Source organism: Myxocyprinus asiaticus, chromosome 44, assembly GCF_019703515.2.
Source record: "Myxocyprinus asiaticus isolate MX2 ecotype Aquarium Trade chromosome 44, UBuf_Myxa_2, whole genome shotgun sequence".
NCBI classification, from domain to species: domain Eukaryota; kingdom Metazoa; phylum Chordata; class Actinopteri; order Cypriniformes; family Catostomidae; genus Myxocyprinus; species Myxocyprinus asiaticus.
The window spans coordinates 25,953,357-25,974,068 of record NC_059387.1 but is presented as its reverse complement, the minus strand read 5'-3'; the positions used below and the strand labels follow the sequence as shown (position 1 = coordinate 25,974,068).

General features: G+C 40.2%; 1 protein-coding gene across 5 annotated transcripts in view; it reads left to right on the top strand.

Moving 5' to 3' along the window:
• Positions 1–5,126: 5,126 nt before the first annotated feature.
• Positions 5,127–20,712, top strand: part of LOC127434482 (TRAF2 and NCK-interacting protein kinase-like) — a 94,335-nt gene continuing 78,749 nt past the window's right edge. For all 5 annotated transcript variants that reach the window (XM_051687298.1, XM_051687299.1, XM_051687296.1 and 2 more), the window contains exon 1: positions 5,127–5,494. In XM_051687298.1, coding sequence (XP_051543258.1) covers positions 5,438–5,494 — 57 coding nt within the window. In that variant the 5' untranslated portion in view covers positions 5,127–5,437. The remainder of the gene's footprint in view (positions 5,495–20,712) is intronic.

Genomic DNA, 20,712 nt, shown 5'->3' with positions numbered 1-20,712 from the left:
TTCACACACATGGGTGAGTAAGTCTTGTAAAAGTAAAAAAAAAAAAAAATCTTTTTTTTATTTTTTATTATTGCTTACTCATTGGGGTCAACTCAAAAAATTGTGTAGAGTAGTAGACACCATGCTATCTTTTAAAATCTCAATTCTAACTACCCTAGAGGCATGCTGAAACCGCATATACTGTATTCATTGTGAGTTTATTTGAAAACGTTTAAAGATTATGATACAGTCTATAGATTAATAGTGCAATCTTACATTTAACACTTACCCCAAACTGAACCTGAATTGTCAACAAATACCCAACCTAATTCCAAACTGAACCCAAATAATCTTTAAATAACCAGCATAACCCAAACTGAACTCAAATTATCTTCAAATACCCTAACCAGACTGGACCCAAATTATCTTAAAATACCCAGCTTAATCCAAACTGAACCCAAATTATCTTCTAAATACTATGTCAAGCTTTCATAACACAATAGTTTTAATTTAGTCTGACATTAAGCTCAGACCAAATACAACAACCACCTAAGTCTTATTTGCAAAAATCATTTGCAGATAATTTGCTAACAGCTATCAAATTCAAATTATCTTTCCTCAATCTCTATTCCCTCTCCATTTCTTTTTTCCACCATGTCTATGTAATTTTGATTATCACATCAGACATGAGGCTGTTTGTGTTATGTCTCCAAGTAACTTTGACTAACAGAGGACATACATGAAGATTTGCTAACACCAATTCAGGAACGAAGAAACTTGCATCTTTAATGCTCAGTGTGGCAAGGAGGAGGGCGGGGTCGGGCTGTGAAGCCGACGAGAGGGATAAAGGCGGCCAGAGGCAGCAGTTCGGTAGAGAGAGAGCTACAAGCAGCTGCCCTGTATGTGGTTTTGTTTGTGTGTTTTTGTTTTTAATTAAATATTACTTTGATGCTTCATCCATTTCTCGCCTCCTCCTTTCACTTTTATCCTGTTATAATTGTTGCTGAAACCCGGGAAGGAGGAGGGATGCGCCGTGGTAGAGTCCTCACCACTACTATCCACCCCAACGAAGCAGCCGCGGCCATCCACCGGGGGACTGAGGAGCCCAGCCGCCTGAAAGTGGAGGAATGACTGCCAATCGCAAGGGGAAGAAGGGCTCCCTACCGACCACTGCCAGGGTGGAGGAGACCCCTACCGGCCGCTAAAATGTGGCGGGGTCAAAGAGAAGACCACCGTCCACGAGTGGGGAGGGGCTCACTGCCGACCGCCTAGAGCGGGAGAACCTCTGCTAGGGGCGGAGGAGACCCCTACCATCCACCAAAACACGGCGGGGCGTTCCGTCCACCAGGGGCCGGAGGACTGCCTCCAATCCACCCGGGGAGGAGCGGCTGTCATCCACTAGAGGGTGGAGGAGTGACCGAGGACCAGGCTACGGCATATCAGAGAACCAGCGAGTAAGTTTTTTTTTCTCTCTCTCTCTCCTCTCTCACTCACGCTGTCGCTCTGTGTTGGCCTTTGCCTCTCTTTTTTTGTTGTTGTTTTTCCCTCCCCTTGTCTCCCTCCCAGGTCTGAGAAGGCGGGATAGGCCTGCCGGGAGCCAAGGAGGGAGGAGTGTGGCAAGGAGGAGGGCGGGGCCGGGCTGTGATGATGCACGCCTGGCCCCTAATCAGGCTAATCAAGCCAACGAGAGGGATAATGGTGGCCGGAGGTAGCAGTTCGGGAGAGAGAGAGCTACAGGCAGCTGCCCTGTATGTGATTATGTTTGTGTGTTTTTGTTTAATTAAATATTACTTTGATGCTTCATCAGGTTCTTGCCTCCTCCTTTCCCTTTCACCCTGTTACACTCACGTTGCACTAATACTTTCAGAACAGTAAAGATGTCATTGCTCAATAACTCCACCCACTACTTACATAGTGTATTAAGTAGCAATCAGTATTTTACCCATACATAACAGTTTGAAGATCTTCACATGTGATGCTACATGCCTGATTAATCTACTTAACGTCTGAACCATTCTTCACGGCAATCCGTGGGGAAATGTTGCATAACAAGGGTTTCTCTCTTAATAAATTTCTCAGGATAATGTGTCACACACTGACATAGTGAAGTCTTTAGTGACGTTTATGCTGGTTTGAATGGTTTTGTTCTAGTAACGCTACTAGTTAATTCATGGTCCATTAGACAGGGAAAGAAAGATAATCGCTCCTTTCTTCCAATAGGAGAAAATCTCAACAATAGCGATCATGAGGAATATGATCAAATCAGGTTTGAAGGCATGAAATGTGATCAGGCTAAGCCACATAGAGACAAAGGATCATATCAGCTATTGCTGCAATTACTGCAATAGGGTTGACAGCATTGTCAGCACAAAACATTTTCTTTCAGATAATGGCAATGCTACTTGTGATGTTGCAACAGATAACAATTGAATGGAGCTAGATGCACAAGCACTCAATCGGGTTTTCAAATCCGCAAAAATGGACCTGTTTTTACAGGCGAAAGTGACTTGAGTGAACAAAACAGTCTTAACTGTGCTGAAAGACTGTTATGTGGCAAAGAGCACAGAGCGACAGAGGAATGAGAGAAATGTAGCACACACACATGCCAGACTGATAAAATTAAAGCTATCTGCACTAGGAAGCCTTTACATTGGCTGAATGCTTGACAGGGAGTTAATCTGGGGAAACATGGATTTTTAAAACGTGAGAATTACAAGATACAAGATGTTGTGGGAAAACCTTAAAGGAATAGTTCACCCAAAAATAAAGATTTTCATATTATTTCAGACCCTTTTGACTTTACCCTTCCCCATGGCACACAGTGGGAGTAATTTTGACTGACACTGCTCTTTTCCATGCAATAAAAGTGGATGTGGACTGAGGGTGTCAGTCCCAATCATTCTGCCTGGCATCTCATTTTGTGTTCCATAGAAGAAAGAACAACATGAGGGTGAGAAAATGATGACAGAATTTTCATTTTGGAGTGACCTATCCTTTTAAAAAGTATGATGTCAAGAGATGTACATTCCTATAAGAGGCATGTAGGGTTGGGGAGTAACGGAATACATGTAACGGGATTACGTATTTAAAATACTAAATATAAGTAACTGTATTCCACTACAGTTACAATTTAAATCATTGGTAATTAGAATACAGTTACATTAAAAAAGTATTTTGATTACTGAAGGGATTACTTTGCATTTTATTGTCATTTGTTTCATTTAATATTTAGTCATTTCAGATGAAAAACATTTATACAAATAAATGATGCAATCCAAAGTGCATTTGAACAGCGGTGAAACACTTTCTTATGATGTGTTACATTCATACGAGCAGACAGAGAAGTAAGTTTGAAGTAAGTTTAGAGCAGAAGAAATAGAAATAGACCTTGTGTAAATTGTCAGCTTTACGCTAAGCTAAAATGCTATTTCAAGCCATTTTACATGCACATGTTACCAGCACGATCACATTTTTTATCAAGAAAATTCACGTTAGATCATAATTTCTTTTTTTCTAGTAAGACCTTTGATATTATGGCAAAAATTGTATTCTTGATAATAATTTTTGTATTGTTTTCCTGTAAAAATATCTAAAAATCCTTAAAACAAGATCAATTTGATTTATCTTGTTTTAGAAACAACACTGCATAAGATATTTAGGTTTTTCAGAGAATGTATTTTTAACATGTGTATTTTGTCTTACTGTACTGGCAGAGTTTTTATAGTCAAAACAAGTGAAAAAATCTACCAGTGCTGAAGAAGTAATCCAAAGTATTTAGAATACGTTACTGACCTTGAGTAATCTAACAGAATACGTTACAAATTACATTTTACAGCATGTATTCTGTAATCTGTAGTGGAATACATTTCAAAAGTAACCCTCCCAAACCTGGAAGTATGTATCCTGCATACACCCACATTTACTTTGTTATCATCTGTAAATGGGCTATTTGTTATGACAGTGCAATTGATCTTATTCCTTTTCTTTAAGTTTCTTTTTCCCTTGTCCTCAGCGGGAGAATTTATGCACTGATGAAGTAGTCTGGATGGGGGGCAAAGAGCCTTCAGAATAATTAATACCCAACTCAGCTGTCTTCGATTGAATGATTCCAAACATCCACCACTAGATGGAACACTATTCCCCCAAGTGTCATTCATTTGCGATGTGACATGATCACAGCACATCACTTATCCAAATTATTCTGATTAAATGCGATTGTAATCATTTCAGAGAGCGTTTTCACCCACTTTGGGAGCTTGCATGTTGATTTCAGTCCCGTCCCAGCACTGACTGAATTCCTCACACATCATTTATGGTTCATTCTCACAGTTCTGATCAAATGCAAAATGTAAGCGTGTTCAGAACATTCAAAAGCACTGTTTTTAAGACAGACTAAGTGTATCAGAATAGGAGCACTTTCCTTTATTGCAGAAAGGAAAGTTGATGAGGGAAGGTGTTTCATAAATCATGATGCTTACATAAACGGAAGGTGAAAGGAAGCGCTGTTTGTGGATCAGTCTCAGTCTGATGTGTGGTTTCCTGTTTCTGACTTATCTTAAGCTGCTCACACTGCATCATACAGCAAGAACTATAGTAGTAGTTGTAACAACAACAATAATGATAATAATACTAAATATAGCTTCAGAATTTTAATATAATAAATATAAATACCAATATGAAATTGTAGCCTATATGTACAGTTTTTTTATAACATATAAAACACATGTTAGTCTTGTAAAGTAACAATACGTTTTCTTATATATTGCAATATTATTTATTGTAATATATACTTATACTATTTTTAACATTATTATTATAACAAAAATTATCTCATACGCCTGTTATCATTATTATTGTTAATTGTAATAATTATAATGATGATGATTATTATTAATAATAATAATAATAATCCAAAGTTATTATTATTATACTATTGACAAAAATAATAATACATTATTATTATAATTAAAACGCTCTTCGCAAACAACTGACACCCTAGTAGTGACAGCTATATTAGTGTTAAATTGTAAAAGTGTAAACTAATAATAACACAACTATGGGCGTACATTTGAGGCAGTTTAGCTCCGCCCATCACCCTGACCACTCCCTAGAAACCCCGGTGATTGACACGCCTTCTTCACCACCCGAGCCCTAATTCACTCACGTCCACTCGCGCGCTGGTTCTTTGGACTCGTGCAAGAGAAGATCGTCGAAACCAGCGCGAGATGTGTCCTTTACCTGCATATAGCGCCTAAATAACCGCAAGGGTCGGTTTTACACATCCGGAATCGCGGACAATAGTGACTTCACCCTAGAAAAACCATCCGGGAGCTTCATCTGTCCGGATTGAAGTAAATCCAGACGTGTTTGGTTTGTTATACGGATCGCTTCAGCTTCTGTTTACATGACAATTCGGACATTATATTGTTGATTTCTTTTTGAGCACGCGAAGATAATCATGGCGAGTGACTCTCCGGCGAGGAGCCTGGATGAGATTGACCTGTCTGCTCTGCGGGTGAGTAAATAGATACAATGAGATGCTGACTTACAGTGGGTGAAATGTGTGCAGCATATCGCCATCAGTGATGGTGGGGAAATATGGGAGCTGATATTCATACACCTGACCGAGAAATACAGCTAACATCTATTGCACAGAGATGCAAACGGGCGAATAAAAAAATGCTGTTAAATTGCTATGATTATTCTTATTCTTATTATGTTTTACATAATCTGTGTGTGGTTTAAAAATGCGGCATGAATGTGTGAATACAGAATAGTAAAGCATATTCGATAATCATTAGTCACTTTGAAGCACATTAATCACAAGCATTTACACATCAGGTCCAGTATATTTTACTTCCTCTGAATATTTCCGATTGACTCCGAATAGGATGATGATAATTCTGTTCAGTTTTGGACTGTACACTGTGACCGATTTATTTCAGTATGTCGTTTTTTTGCGTCATTCCTGTGGTGGCTCGTCGCTCACAGTCTGGGATGGTCTGTGTCAAATCATAACAGGATATTTTACACTGATACACAGTAACTGTTTCCATTGTACTGGACCTGTTATCCATTTGAATGAAATGTCCTGCTGTACGAGGCCTTGTAACAATGTGTGCATTGAAGCCAAATGTCCCCGCCATTATGTGATAATGATTATTACTGTATTAACAAGATTTTTCACATCTGTGGCGAAGATGTGCAAGTAGGGTGTTGCATTTGGGCCAAAGACCTGTCTTTGGTTCACTCTGTTTGAGATTATTTTTTCTTTGACATACATTCTCTGGCTGTGTGAATAGTATGTGCTAGGCTGCTGTGGAATCTGGGTGCTATATGTACTGAACTGCTCTATGTGCTGGGCACAATGAATTTGGGGCGCTCTGTGTGCTGGACACTCTGTGTGCTTGGTTTTCTATGTGCTGGGTGCTCTGTGTGCTGGGCGCTCTGTGTGCTGGACACTGTGCTGTGCACTCTGGATTTGGTGTGTTCTGGCACTCAGTACTGGGCTACTGTATGTGCTGTGTGCTTTGGATTTGGGATGCTCCGGATGCTGGGCACTCTGTGTACTGGGCTGCTTTATGTGCTGGGCACTCAGCGCTAGGCTGATCTTTGCGTTAGCTGCTCTGTTTGCTGGGCACTCTGGATTTGGGATGCTCTAGTTGCTGAACACTCTGCTGGGCTGCTCTCTTTGCTGGGCACTCTGGATTTGGGGTGTTCTGGATGCTTGGCACTCAGTACTGGGCTGCTTTGTGTGCTGAACACTGTACGCTATGTGCTTTGGATTTGGGATGCTCCAGATGCTGGGCACTCTGTGTACTGGGCTGCTTTATGTGCTGGGCGCTCAGCACTGGGCTGATCTTTGCGTTAGGTGCTCTGTTTGCTGGGCACTCTGGATTTGGGGTGCTCTGTGTGCTGGGCACTCTGTGAGGTGGACACACTGTGTGGTGGACACTCTGTGTGCTTGGTTTTCTATGTGCTGGGTGCTCTGTGTACTGGGCACTCTGAATTTGGGGTGCTCTGTGTGCTGGGCGCTCTGTGTGCTGGACACTGTGCTGTGCACTCTGGATTTGGTGTGTTCTGGCACTCAGTACTGGGCTACTGTATGTGCTGTGTGCTTTGGATTTGGGATGCTCCGGATGCTGGGCACTCTGTATACTGGGCTGCTTTATGTGCTGGGCACTCAGTGCTGGGCTGATCTTTGCGTTAGCTGCTCTGTTTGCTGGGCACTCTGGATTTGGGATGCTCTAGTTGCTGAACACTCTGCTGGGCTTCTCTCTTTGCTGGGCACTCTGGATTTGGGGTGTTCTGGATGCTTGGCACTCAGTACTGGGCTGCTTTGTGTGCTGAACACTGTATGCTATGTGCTTTGGATTTGGGATGCTCCGGATGCGGGGCACTCTGTGTACTGGGCTGCTTTATGTGCTGGGCTGATCTGTGTGTTGGGTGTTCTGTTTGGTGGGGCACTCTGGATTTGGTGTGTTCTGGATGCATGGCACTTAGTAATGGGCTGCTTTTCACTGGGCACTCTGGATTTGGGATGCTCTAGTTGCTGAACACTCTGCTGGGCTGCTGTCTTTGCTGGGCACTCTGGATTTGGGGTGTTCTGAATGCTTGGCACTCAGTACTGGGCTGCTTTGTGTGCTGAACACTGTATGCTATGTGCTTTGGATTTGGAATGCTCTGATTGCTAGACACTCCATGTACTGGGCTGCTTTATGTGCTGGGATGATCTGTGTGTTGGGTGTTCTGTTTGGCGGGGCACTCTGGATTTGGGGTGTTCTGGATGCTGGACACTGTGTACAGGGCTGCTCTGTGTGATGGGCACTCTGTGTACTTGGTGCTTTGTTTGTTGGTCACTCAGGATTTGGGGTGCTCCAGATGTTGGGCTATGTTATGTGCTGGCCATTTTGTGTGCTGGACTCTTTTGGGTGCTGGAGTTCTCATTTTGCTGGGGTGGTCTGGGATCTGGGCACTCGCTGGGTTCCTCTCAGACCGTGTCCTCCTACGGTGGGTTTGTGTCAGATCCATTATAGGCATGTTAGTTATGCAACATGATCTTACCTGCTCTCTCTGAATCAAGTCTGGGCATGATCTGTGAGGCAATAAGTTGATTGGGAGAAGCTGAGAGGTTTTTACTCTGCATTGTAATGTAGTTCAGTTTAATTTACAACTCGCCAAATGTGCTCACATGATCTAAGGCCCAGTGTCTGTTTATTATCACCTGGCTACTTTCAATGTTGTTGCTATAATTGCATCACTGTGAGCAGCCTAGTGAAGACTATTTCAACATCAGACTTTGTTTTTAAAGGGTCACATCATAAGTGGAAAAAGTTTCCTCTGTGACTTAGTCAATCTCTTATCTGTCATGTTCAATATGCTTGCACTGTGAAAAGCACTCAGAATGCCAGACTGCTGTCTTTTACGACCATGTGTGTGTTTACATCACTGTGTGGGTGTTTGGCATTTGAGACACTCTTTCAGAATCAGAAACATTAGAGTGGCCTTCTCAAGCTTCTCCATGTTGCTCCATGTATCTTAAACACTTTTTTTCTCACGGCAATCCATGGCCAAAGCTATTTCACTCATGTCTGCTCATGAGCTTGCCATTCTCTCAGGATCTTTTGTGCTTAAAAATTAGGTCACTCAGTACAGTGCGCATTGTCTTGCCACACGGGAAGTGTTTATGCTTTATGTTTCGCTGAGACACACTGGCAGCCAAAAGTTTGTAATAATGTGCAGATTTTGCTGTTTCGGAAGGAAATTGGTACTTTAATTCACCAAAGTGGCATTCAACTGATCACAAAGTGTAGTCAGGACATTACTGATGTAAAAAACAGCACCATCACTATTTGAAAAAAGTCATTTTTGATCAAATCTAGATGGGGCCCCATTTCCAGCAGCCATCACTCCAATACCTTATCCTTGTGTAGTCATGCTAAATTGCTAATTTGGTACTAGAAAATCACTTGCCATTACATCAAACACAGTTGAAAGCTATTTGGTTCGTTAAATGAAGCTTAACATTGTCTTTGTGTTGCCACAGTATGCAATTGACTGGCATGTCTTAAGGTCAATATTAGTCAAAAATGTCAAAAAAGAAACCGCTTTCTCTAGAAACTTGTCAGTCAATTATTGCTTTGAGGAATGAAGGTTATACAATGCTTGAAATTGACAAAAAACTGAAGATTTCATACAAAGGTGTGCACTACAGTCTTCAAAGACAAAGGACAACGGGCTCTAACAAGGACAGAAAGAGATGTGGAAGGCCAGATGTACAACTAAACAAGAGGATAAGTACATCAGAGTCTCTAGTTTGAGAAATAGATGCCTCGCATGTCCTCAGCTGACAGCTTCATTGAATTCTACCTGCTCAACACCAGTTTCATGTACAACAGTAAAGAGAAGACAGGGGTGCAGGCCTTATGGGAAGAATTGCAAAGAAAAAGCCACTTTTGAAACAGAAATTACTAAAAGAAAAGATTAGAGTCGGCAAAGAAACACAAACATTGAACAACAGATAATTGGAAAAGAGCGTTATGGATCTTAACCCCATTGAGCTTTTGTGGGATCCGCTAGACCGTGGGGTGAAATGTCACCTGAGTATCTGGACAAACTGACAGCTAGAATGCCAAGGATTTGCAAAGCTGTCATTGCTGCATGTGGAGGATTTTTTTGATGAGAACTCTTTGAAGTAGAGGAAGAAGTTCTGAAACAAACTTTTTGCCACCAGCGTATCTGAATAATATGTTACAAATGCAGTTTATAGTGCAGGAAAAAGAGGCCCAGCTGATGGTTTTACTTTACATGGTTATTCATGACATGAGCATTTATCTGCATTGATGCATTATGACATCTTGAATGAATGGAAACCTTCAAATCAGCTTTTAGGTCTGTATAACATTGCAAAGCCAGTATAATCCTGATCATTCTTAAAATTGAATTACATGATAAATTCAGTGGGGTCCACAGGTCTGAGACCAAATTGAAAATCTGAGATTTTTTTTAAAAATGTATTTAACCTGGAAATGAATAGAAAGATATGGGATTCTTAAAATGCAAACAAATAAAAGTTATGATATAAAATAAAGAATAAATATTTATGATTCTGCACTATTTAAATTGACCATGTCAACTCCTTTGTACAGAATGCCATAGTACATATTTCATTGCTCCCATCGATGCACATAATACTCTTTAGAACATTTTAAAGGCATACTTTGGTTTTGCACACACTTGTGGAGTTTATGCCAGTTTGAGTGCATGCTGTCAATAAAGCAAAAGGGGGACATCCCAAATACTAAGCAATTCATGCAAATTTTCATTCAAATTGTTATGCTGATTTTGTACTTCAAAGAAAAGAAATAGTCATATTTCCCAGCCTGCAAAAATCTCAGACCTTTGAACCCCACTGTATTGCATTCTGTTATTGGGTCTGGTTTCATTTCTCTCTCTTAACTGCCATGCTGTTTTTATGAGCAGTGCATTATGGGAGCTTTCCATGTTGCCATTTCATGTTACTGACACAGAACGATGTACGCTCAACCTGTTTTGCTAGCATGGAAGAGCAAACATATAGGGCCTGCCACAGGTTTTTCTCTCTGAATAATTAATGGGTTAAAGATAGTTACATCCCAGAGTCATGTCAAGGGGGGCTGAGGTAGTCCTAGCTGTAGATGTCAGTCAGAGGTTTTTACGACTTTCTGTTATCTTATGAGTCTAGTCAGTGACATCAGGCTCTTGGGATCCAGGGCAGTGTTAATCAATGAAAAGCTACTATTCACCCTCCCGCACCTCAGAAGATTATCTGGATTATTACTACTGTTATGATCAGAGCAAATGTTCACCATAACCTCCTAAAGGTCTGTTTCAAAACCTAGTGAGCCTTACAGGCAGTTGCCTTCTAAGGCAGCATCCTAATAGAGATGGAACCTCATAAGTGGCTGATTATTTTTGAGCCCGGCCCATCAAAAGTAATGAATAACTACAATGAAGCACTGACTAGCACTAATGCACTAATGAGGTTCTGTGATTACTGTGGCATTACTTCTGCACTATGTTCCCTAGTCTTCTGAAGCCATACGATAGCTTTCTGAAAGGAACAGGCCGAAATGTAATTATTCACTGCATTTCATCTCTTCCACTGTTGCTCTCAAATATCATTCACATTTTTAAATGGCTTGTGTTGTGATCAGCCAAGTTACTTACATGCAGGAACCAATGGTGTTTGGCATCACTGACGTCAAACCTTATACTTCGTATTTAAATTACAGCTATGGTAGAGTGAAGGATTTTCTGCAAATCAACAATTTCATTTAGTTCCTTACACAAAGATATCATACTGTATGATTTCAGAAGACTTGAAATAAAGCGCCAATTTTAGCGCAATAACTATTTTTACTGTGCTTTTTTGGCCTCTGGAGCTTTACAGCCCTGATCACTTTGTCTTATTGTAGGGATGTGCGTTTTGGTCATTTTGTCTACTCGAGGGGCATTGACATGTACATAACAATAATAACATGTCTGACAAACATCTTTGGCAGCTGCATAGCATCTTGTTGTTCTAGTGTATCGTCTATTCATTAATATAGGCTGTTATAAAATAATCTGTTACAAAATGAACAAAAGATTACATAAACAAAATATAATGTATCACATTTTGTCATTACGTGTGGATTCGCTGCCGAACTCAATGAAAGAATGTGCACAATGGGTGTCTGTCTGTTCTTCCTTCAGGTTACCGTAGTAATCTTAGTAAGCGCGCACAAGTTTTTTTTTAGTGACTGTCTGAACCGTCTATTTTCAAATCGCAGTTAGCTTAACAGGGAATGCCATAACCATCGCGTTTTTAATACGCGTGTTGAGTTGAAGTTCAGTTTTGAAGACGCTGCATTCTATTCCATTTAGCTGCGCTCTGTCTAGCTGTTTGAAACACTCACCTATTGTATATGTGCAGCTTCAGCACGTTGAGTCCACTGCCACGCGTCTTGTGTGTGTCTCCCCAAGTGTTCGCTCCTGTGGGGAAAGCCGCGATGCTCCGTATTGTTGTTGCTGAGATGATTCATGAAGCGTTCCATTCAACACGGAGAGTCTGAGTTTCCACCTTTCAACTAGGGAAAGTGCAACGGAATGACACTTTATGTCTGACTTTTAACTTGGAAACTCCTGCGGAAATCTTCAATTCCCATTTTGTCGAGATGCAGGTGTGTGTTCCATCACGCAAACATGTAGGCATCCAGGGCAGGGAGGTTTACAGTCGGCGACAAACATTCACTTTTATTAAGTAATATCCATTAACGAGTCAAAGTTCTTACATTAAATGATAAAACATGTTCAGCAAACGTTTTGCAGAGACAGGTGTTCAAAACACTGTTAATTACACTCTCTTTTGATTATCGGAACGATAGCATTGCAGCATCTTATATCAGTTTGGTTGCTATGAGATGTCTCTAACAATCAATGTAGCCCTCAAAATCACAACGTTATCAATCTCAAAATTAAAAATAAGCTCCCTCTTTGACACTTTTGTGTTTAGTTGTCAGGTAATTGTCAATGAAATTTCGAATTAAGTGAAAAGACACATCATGCATGATCACCATCAATCATCGTTTTCATAATCGATCATTGCTGCCACATCCGAGTACTTGAGTACTCGTGCCCATCCCTACTTAATTGTATGGAGAAGAGCAGCTCTGATATTCTGCAAAACATCTACTTTTTGTGCCACAAAAGCATGAAAGTTTGGAATGACTTAAAGGTAAATGATGACAGAGGTTTTTTTTTGTTTTTTGGGTGAACTATCCCTTTATGCCTGACTTTTCTTACAGCGGAAGCCCAAGCTGGTAATTAATTGAGTGGGGATTAACAAGAAATGTAATTGCTGGTGTTGCATTACTGTATTGCCCCGGTCAACGGGTTCAGCTTTGCTCACAGAAATATTGTTTATCAGACATTCTGTTCTATGCTGAGTAAAACTGTAGCCACTGCCCTGAGTGCTGTCATTCAGCATGGCATGTCTAAACAGGCATTGGTCTCTGCTGGTCTTTTAGAAGATCCTTTGAAGACAGATTTGTGTGTGAATACAAACAGTGAGATCACATGGCTAGACTCTGTAGGAGCTTGTTTACAGCAATATCTGCATTGGAGAGCAAAGATTAGTTTATTCTGTTTATTTAGCAATAAACACAGTTCAATGCTTTATTGTCCTGAAGAATTTTTACAAATAATTTTTTTTTTTTTTTTTTTGTTGCTGTTTTGCAGCTTGTCTTAACTGGTTGTTGTGGTACCTATAGAATATTATTTGTTTATTCTTTCCTAATGCATTCTTAAATACAATGCACTCACTTAAAAACACAACACATAGCCTTGTATGTATTAGAAGCAAACAGATTTCACTTTTAATAGTTCGAAGTCTTGTGATGTCCCTTTTTGTTGTTTTAATGTTAACTTTAGTCTTGTTATTAACTTGCATTACACAATTGTGAACTGCTCATTTAAACCAAAATGGTCTTATTAGAAGCTTAACATTCAGAACTTCAGAAGTGCTTTGCAGATGGCCCCTTCCTTATTGATGGTTTCAAGAGATTAAGTGTGTGGCCTCCCCCCACCCAGAAAGTTGACAACTGAACTCATGACCCTTATGTGCCTTTATGTTGTTCCAATCCAAATTATTTTCTTTCTTCCTTGGAACACAAAAGGAACAATGCTGAGTAAAAAAAAAAAAAATCAGTGTGTGTGTGTATATATATATATATATATATATATATATATATATATATATATATATATATATATATATATCAGACGTTTACATACACTTAAGTTGAAGTCATTAAAACTCAATTTTTAACCACTCCACAGATTTCATATTAGCAAACAATAGTTTTGGCAAGTCGTTTAGGACATCTGCTTTGTGCATGACTCAAGTAATTTTTCCTAAAATTGTTTACAGACAAATTGTTTCACTTTTAATTGACTGCATCACAATTCCAGTGGGTCAGAAGTTTACATACACTGCGTTAACTGTGCCTTTAAGCAGCTTGGAAAATTCCAGAAAATGATGTCAAGCCTTTAGACAGTTAGCTTCTGATAGGAGGTGTACTGAATTGAAGGTGTACCTGTGGATATATTTTAAGGCCTACCTTCAAACTCAGTGACTCTTTGCTTGACATATTAGGAAAATCAAAAGAAATCAGCCAAGACTTCAGAAAATCTCATCATTTGGAGCAATTTCCAAACGCCTGAAGGTACCACGTTCATCTGTACAAACAATAATATGCAATTATAAACACCATGGTATCACGCAGCCATCATACCTCTCAGGAAGGAGACGCATTCTGTCTCCTAGAGATGAACGTATTTTGGTGCAAAAAGTGCAAATCAGTCCCAGAACAACAGCAAAGGAGCTTGTGAAGATGCTGGAGGAAACAGGTAGACAAGTACAATGGGGGCCAAACGTTTGGAATAATGTACAGATTTTGCTGTTTCGGAAGGAAATTGGTACTTTAATTCACCAAAGTGGCATTCAGCTGTTCACAATGTATAGTCAGGACATTACTGATGTAAAAAACAACACCATCACTATTTAAAAAAAGTCATTTTTGATCAAATCTAGACAGGCCCCATTTCCAGCAGCCATCACTCCAACACCTCATCCTTGAGTAATCATGCTAAATTGCTAATTTGGTACTAGAAAATCACTTGCCATTATATCAAACACAGTTGAAAGCTATTTGGTTTGTTAAATTAAGCTTAACATTGTCTGTGTTTGAGTTGCCACAGTATGCAATTTACTGGCAAGTCTTAAGGTCAATATTAGGTCAAAAATGGCAAAAAAGAAACCGCTTTCTCTAGAAACTTGTCAGTCAATCATTGTTTTGAGGAATGAAGGCTATACAATGCTTGAAATTGCCAAAAAACTGAAGATTTCATAAAAAGGTGTACACTACAGTCTTCAAAGACAAAAGACAACTGGCTCTAACAGGGACAGAAAGAGATGTGGAAGGCCAGATGTACAACTAAACAAGAGGATAAGTACATCAGAGTCTCTAGTTTAAGAAATAGACACCGCACATGTCCTCAGCTGACAGCTTCATTGAATTCTACCTGCTCAACACCAATTTCATGTACAACAGTAAAGAGAAGATTTAGGGGTGCAGGCCTTATGGGAAGAATTGCAAAGAAAAACACTTTTGAAACAGAAAAACAAAAAGAAAAGGTTAGAGTGGACAAAGAAACAGACATTGGACAACAGAAAATTGGAAAAGAGTGTTATGGATCTTAACCCCATTGAGCATTTGTGGGATCAGCTAGACTGTAAGGTGTGTGAGAAGTGCCCGACAAGACAGCAACATCTATGGCAAGTGCTACAGGAAGCGTGGGGTGAAATGTCACCTGAGTATCTGGACAAACTGACAGCTAGAATGGCAAGGATCTGCAAAGCTGTCATTGCTGCATGTGGAGGATTTTTTAATGAGAAATCTTTGAAGTAGTTTAAGAAGTTCTGAACATTGTTTTCAAATTGTAATAGTACTTTTTCACGTTATTAATGTCCTGACTATACATTGTGGTCAGTTGAATGCCACTTTGGTGAATAAAAGTACCAATTTCTTTCCATAAGAGCAAAATCTGTACATTATTCCAAACTTTTGGCCACCAGTGTATCTATATCCACAGTAAAACGAGCCCTATATCGACATAAGCTCAGCAAGGAAGAAGCCACTGCTCTAAAACCGCCATAAAATGCCAGACTACAGTTTGCAAGTGCACATGGGGACAAAGATCTTTTTGGAGAAATGTCCTCTGGTCTGATGAAACAAAAATTGAACTGTTTGGCCATAATGACCATCATTATGTTTGGAGGAAAAAGGGTAAGGCTTGCAAGCTGAAGAACACCATCCCAACTGTGAAGCATGGGGGGGCAGCATCATGTTGTGGGGGTGCTTTGCTGCAGGAGGGACTGGTGCACTTCACAAAATAGATGGCATCATGAGGAAGGAAATTATGTGGATATATTAAAGCAACATCTCAAGACATCAGACAGGAAGTTTAAGCTTCCTGTCTGATGTCGCAAATGGGTCTTCCAAATGGACAAATACCTCCAAAGTTGTGGCAAAATGGCTTAAGGACAACAAAGTCAAGGTATTGGAGTGGCCATCACAAAGTGCTGACCTCAATCCAATAGAAAATTTGGGGGCAGAACTGAAAAAGCGTGTGAGAGCAAGGAGGCCTACAAACCTGACACAGTTACAGTTCTGTCTGGAGGAATGGGCCAAAATTCCAGCAACTTATTGTGAGAAGCTTGTGTAAGGCTACCCAAAATGTTTGACCCAAGTTACACAATATAAAGGCAATGCTATCAAATACTAACAGAGTGCATGTAAACTGACCCACTGGGAGTGTGATGAAAGAAATAAAAGCTGAAATAAATCAATCTCTCTACTATTATTCTGACATTTCACTTTCTTAAAATAAAGTAGTGATCCTAAATGACCTAAGACAGGAAATGTTTTCTACGATTAAATGTCAGGAATTGTGAAAAACTGTGTTTAAATGTATTTGGCTAAGGTGTACATAAACTTCTGACTTCAACTGTGTATGTATGTATGTATGTATGTATGTGCGTGTGTGTGTGTGTATGTATATATATATACAGGTGCATCTCAATAAATTAGAATGTCGTGGAAAAGTTCATTTATTTCAGTAATTCAACTCAAATTGTGAAACTCGTGTATTAAATTCAGTGCACACAGACTGAAGTAGTTTAAGTCTTTTGGTTCTTTTAATTGTGATGATTTTGGCTCACATTTAACAAAAGTGACATGGTTGTCAGGGACAGGGTTAACGTTATATTAGTTATATAAAAAGATGGGATAAATTTTTATTAACTTTCCAATATGTATTTCACAAACTAGTTAGCAATTTAATGAGAAGAGATCGCTCAAATCCACACCGTTTTACTCGGCCTGTCTGCAGAACCACCGTCAGTTCAGAGTCCGCTCTGTAAACAATGGAATCGGAGAGTGCTTTGCTGAACAAACTACACTATGACACCAATTCTAAAGCATTGTTTTCTGCATTATATGTTCTGAAAAAAAGTTTTCATATCGGCGCATATCGGTAAAATATATGCCGATACCGATATATCGGTGAAAGGCTAATATCAGCCGACCGATATATCTGTCGGGCACTAGTCAGAACATTAATAACGTGAAAAATTACTATTACAATTTGAATTTTTTTCAGAACTTCTTAAACTACTTCAAAAAATTCTCCACTTGTAGAAATGACAGCTTTGCAGATCCTTGGCATTCTAGCTGTCAGTTTGTCCAGATACTCAGGTGACATTTCACCTCACGCTTCCTGTAGCACTTGCCATAGATGTTGCTGTCTCGTCGGGCACTTCTCACGCACCTTACAGTCTAGCTGATCCCACAAAAGCTCAATGGGGTTAAGATCCATAACACTCCCCCTGGAGTCGTGAGTTCGAATCCAGGATGTGCTGAGTGACTCCAGCCAGGTCTCCTAAGCATCCAAATTGGCCCGGTTGCTAGGGAGGGTAGAGTCACATGGGGTAACCTCCTTGAGGTCGCGATTAGTGGTTCTCGCTCTCAGTGGGGTGCGTGGTAAGTTGTGCGTGGATTGCGGAGAGTAGCATGAGCCTCCACATGTGGAGTCTCCGCAGTGTCATACATGACGAGCCACGTGATAAGATGCGTGGATTGATGTTCTCGGGAGCGGAGGCAACTGAGACTTGTCTTCTGCCACCCGGATTGAGGTGAGTAACTGCGCCACCACGAGGACCTACTAAGTAGTGGGAATTGGGCATTCCAAATTGGGAGAAAAGGGAATAAAAAAAGATCCATAACACTCTTTTCCAATTATCTGTTGTCCAATGTCTCTGTTTCTTTGCACACTCTAACCTTTTCTTTTTGTTTTTCTGTTTCAAAAGTGGCTATTTCTTTGCAATTCTTCCCATAAGGCCTGCACCCCTGAGTCTTCTCTTTACTGTTGTACATGAAATTGGTGTTGAGCAGGTAGAATTCAATGAAGCTGTCAGCTGAGGACATGTGAGGCGTCTATTTCTCAAACTAGAGACTCTGATATACTTATCCTCTTGTTTAGTTGTACATCTGGCCTTCCACATCTCTTTCTGTCCTTGTTAGAGCCAGTTGTCCTTTGTCTTTGAAGACTGTAGTGTACACCTTTGTATGAAATCTTCAGTTTTTTGGCCATTTGAAGCATTGTATAACCTTCATTCCTCAAAGCAATAATTGACTGACAAGTTTCTAGAGAAAGCTGTTTCTTTTTTGACATTTTTGACTAATATTGACCTTAAGACATGCCAGTCAGCTGCATACTGTGGCAACACAAAGACAATGTTAAGCTTCATTTAATGAACCAAATAGCTTTCAACTGTGTTTGATATAATGGCAAGTGATTTTCTAGTACCAAATTAGCAATTTAGCATGATTACACAAGGATAAGGTATTGGAGTGATGGCTGCTGGAAATGGGGCCTGTCTAGATTTAATTAAAAATGACTTTCAAATAATGATGGTGCTGTTTTTTACAACGGTAATGTCCTGACTACACTTTGTCATAAGTTGAATGCCACTTTGATGAATTAAAGTACCAATTTCCTTCCGAAACAGCAAAATCTGTACATTATTCCAAACTTTTGGCCGCCACTGGACCTTGGTTTTAAAACGGACGGTTATCATACTGTTGAAATCTTCTCATTGACGGTATTGTATAAATATAAAGAGATTTTTTCAGAACTTTTCTAAAATCCAAATCTGTTTAATTAAGACAGAATCAGCTACATTTATACAGCATCATATAAACTTTCTGAGATAAAATAAGTCTTTAAATTGCGCCTTGCTCATACTACATTTGACTGTCACTCAATTTTAAAGGTGACATGCAGGTGTCACGAGCGCAGCACATCACGAGCACATCAGAAGTGCAGCACGAGTGGAGTGCAGCATGAGTGCATCATACAGACTAGGGGTGCAACGGTTCTCGGTAAAAAACCGAACCGTACAGTTAGCCACCCACGATTCGGTAAGCATTGGCACCGTGGTTCACCTCGAGTTTATTGACGCATCTGAAGTAAAAGGTTTTGTGAAGAAAATAAAGCGTCAAAAAGACACGCACATTTACAACCTCCGCTAATGCATCTGAATGGATACGCTCTGCCTGTGTTTCACGTGGGTCAACTTGATGACATCACTGATCTGCAAGCATTGTGTGTAGTTGAAAATGGCAAGTGGAGAAAACAAGCCACTGATAGAGAAGCCCCCTGCGCTATTCAGGTCCCCTGTCTGGAAACATTTTCTTTTTGCAGTCAATTACAACAGCGATTGTCAAAAAACATTTACAAAACAGGCACTGTTTGCAGACATCACTCGACACGAGTGCTTTATACTGGTAATACATCGATATATGATCATTTACGCAGAAATCACTGGGGAAAGATCCGCATATGAGCCGAAACTGCACAAACTCCCTTTCCTTTTTAAGCAAGCACTCAGTGCTAATTTGGACAGGCTTAAAACAATAACTAGCGATTGGGGTGTTCATTGCCAATTATATGTTTCCCTACTCTGCTGACGAAGATGTGTGATTTCCGCATATGATTAAAACACTCGAGCCACATCACAACATCCCTCGTCTCCATTTTAATAGCAAAGTTCCTTCTATAGTGACGTACAGCTTCCGGATATTGAATATATGTGCAGTAGAGTTTGAAATGCATTTTATGTCGATGCATGTAGCGTAATAATGCAGGTGTTAAGTTAAAATGTTGATTTAGTAATTAGTGAAAAGTTTTTTTTTTTTTGGTTAAATACCCAGCGAAAATTAACCATGGTTTTACAATACTGTAGTAATATTGTAGTAACCATGACTGCTGTCACCGTGGTTTTCTTTGCAGAAATCATGGTTTTGATCCAATTAACCATGGTTTTGCAACAGTAATACTGTAACTATGACCATCCATATAGTAACCATGACAGTAACCATGTTGATTTTGTGGTTACTATGTTTTCACTACAAAAACCATAGATACAAGTTGACGCCACGGATGGCCGCCTCGGTGTGTAGCTCTACAGTTCTTTTGTTGTTTTGGTTTGTTTGTCCTGTGTTTAGTAATATTTTTCCAGTCAGTTTAACCAGGACGAACTGCTGAACATTCGGCAGCATATACCAGACAACCTTTTCCCAGTTTTTGAATATTCGGACGTTTTGCTGGACATTTTAGTCGGAGGCTCCGCTGTGTTGTTTAAACGTGCTAGGAGACGCAGGCGAGGGAGATGAGCAGGTGCTCCATCGGCGTGGCTTCGAATAGCGCTGCCGAGTATTCGTCTAGCGAATCTCCGCTCTCTTCCTAACAAAAGGGACGAACTACATCTCACCCACACAAACAAGGACTTTTCAAACTCTGCTGCCTTGTGCTTCACAGAAACCTGGCTGAGTGAAGCCATTCCGGACAGCGCGTTACATCTGCCGGGCTTTCAGCTGTTCAGAGCGAATTGCAGTTTCTTTGAGGATATGTGCATTCCTACTAGGACTTAAAGTTCAACAACGACAAACTGTGGTTTACAGCAGAGCTCAGGCAGCTTCGCCAGGCCAAAGAGGATGCTTACAGGGGTGGGGATAAAGTCTTGTACAGTCAGACCAGGAACACACTGAACAAGGAAATCAGAGTGGCTAAAAGAAGATACTCTGAGAA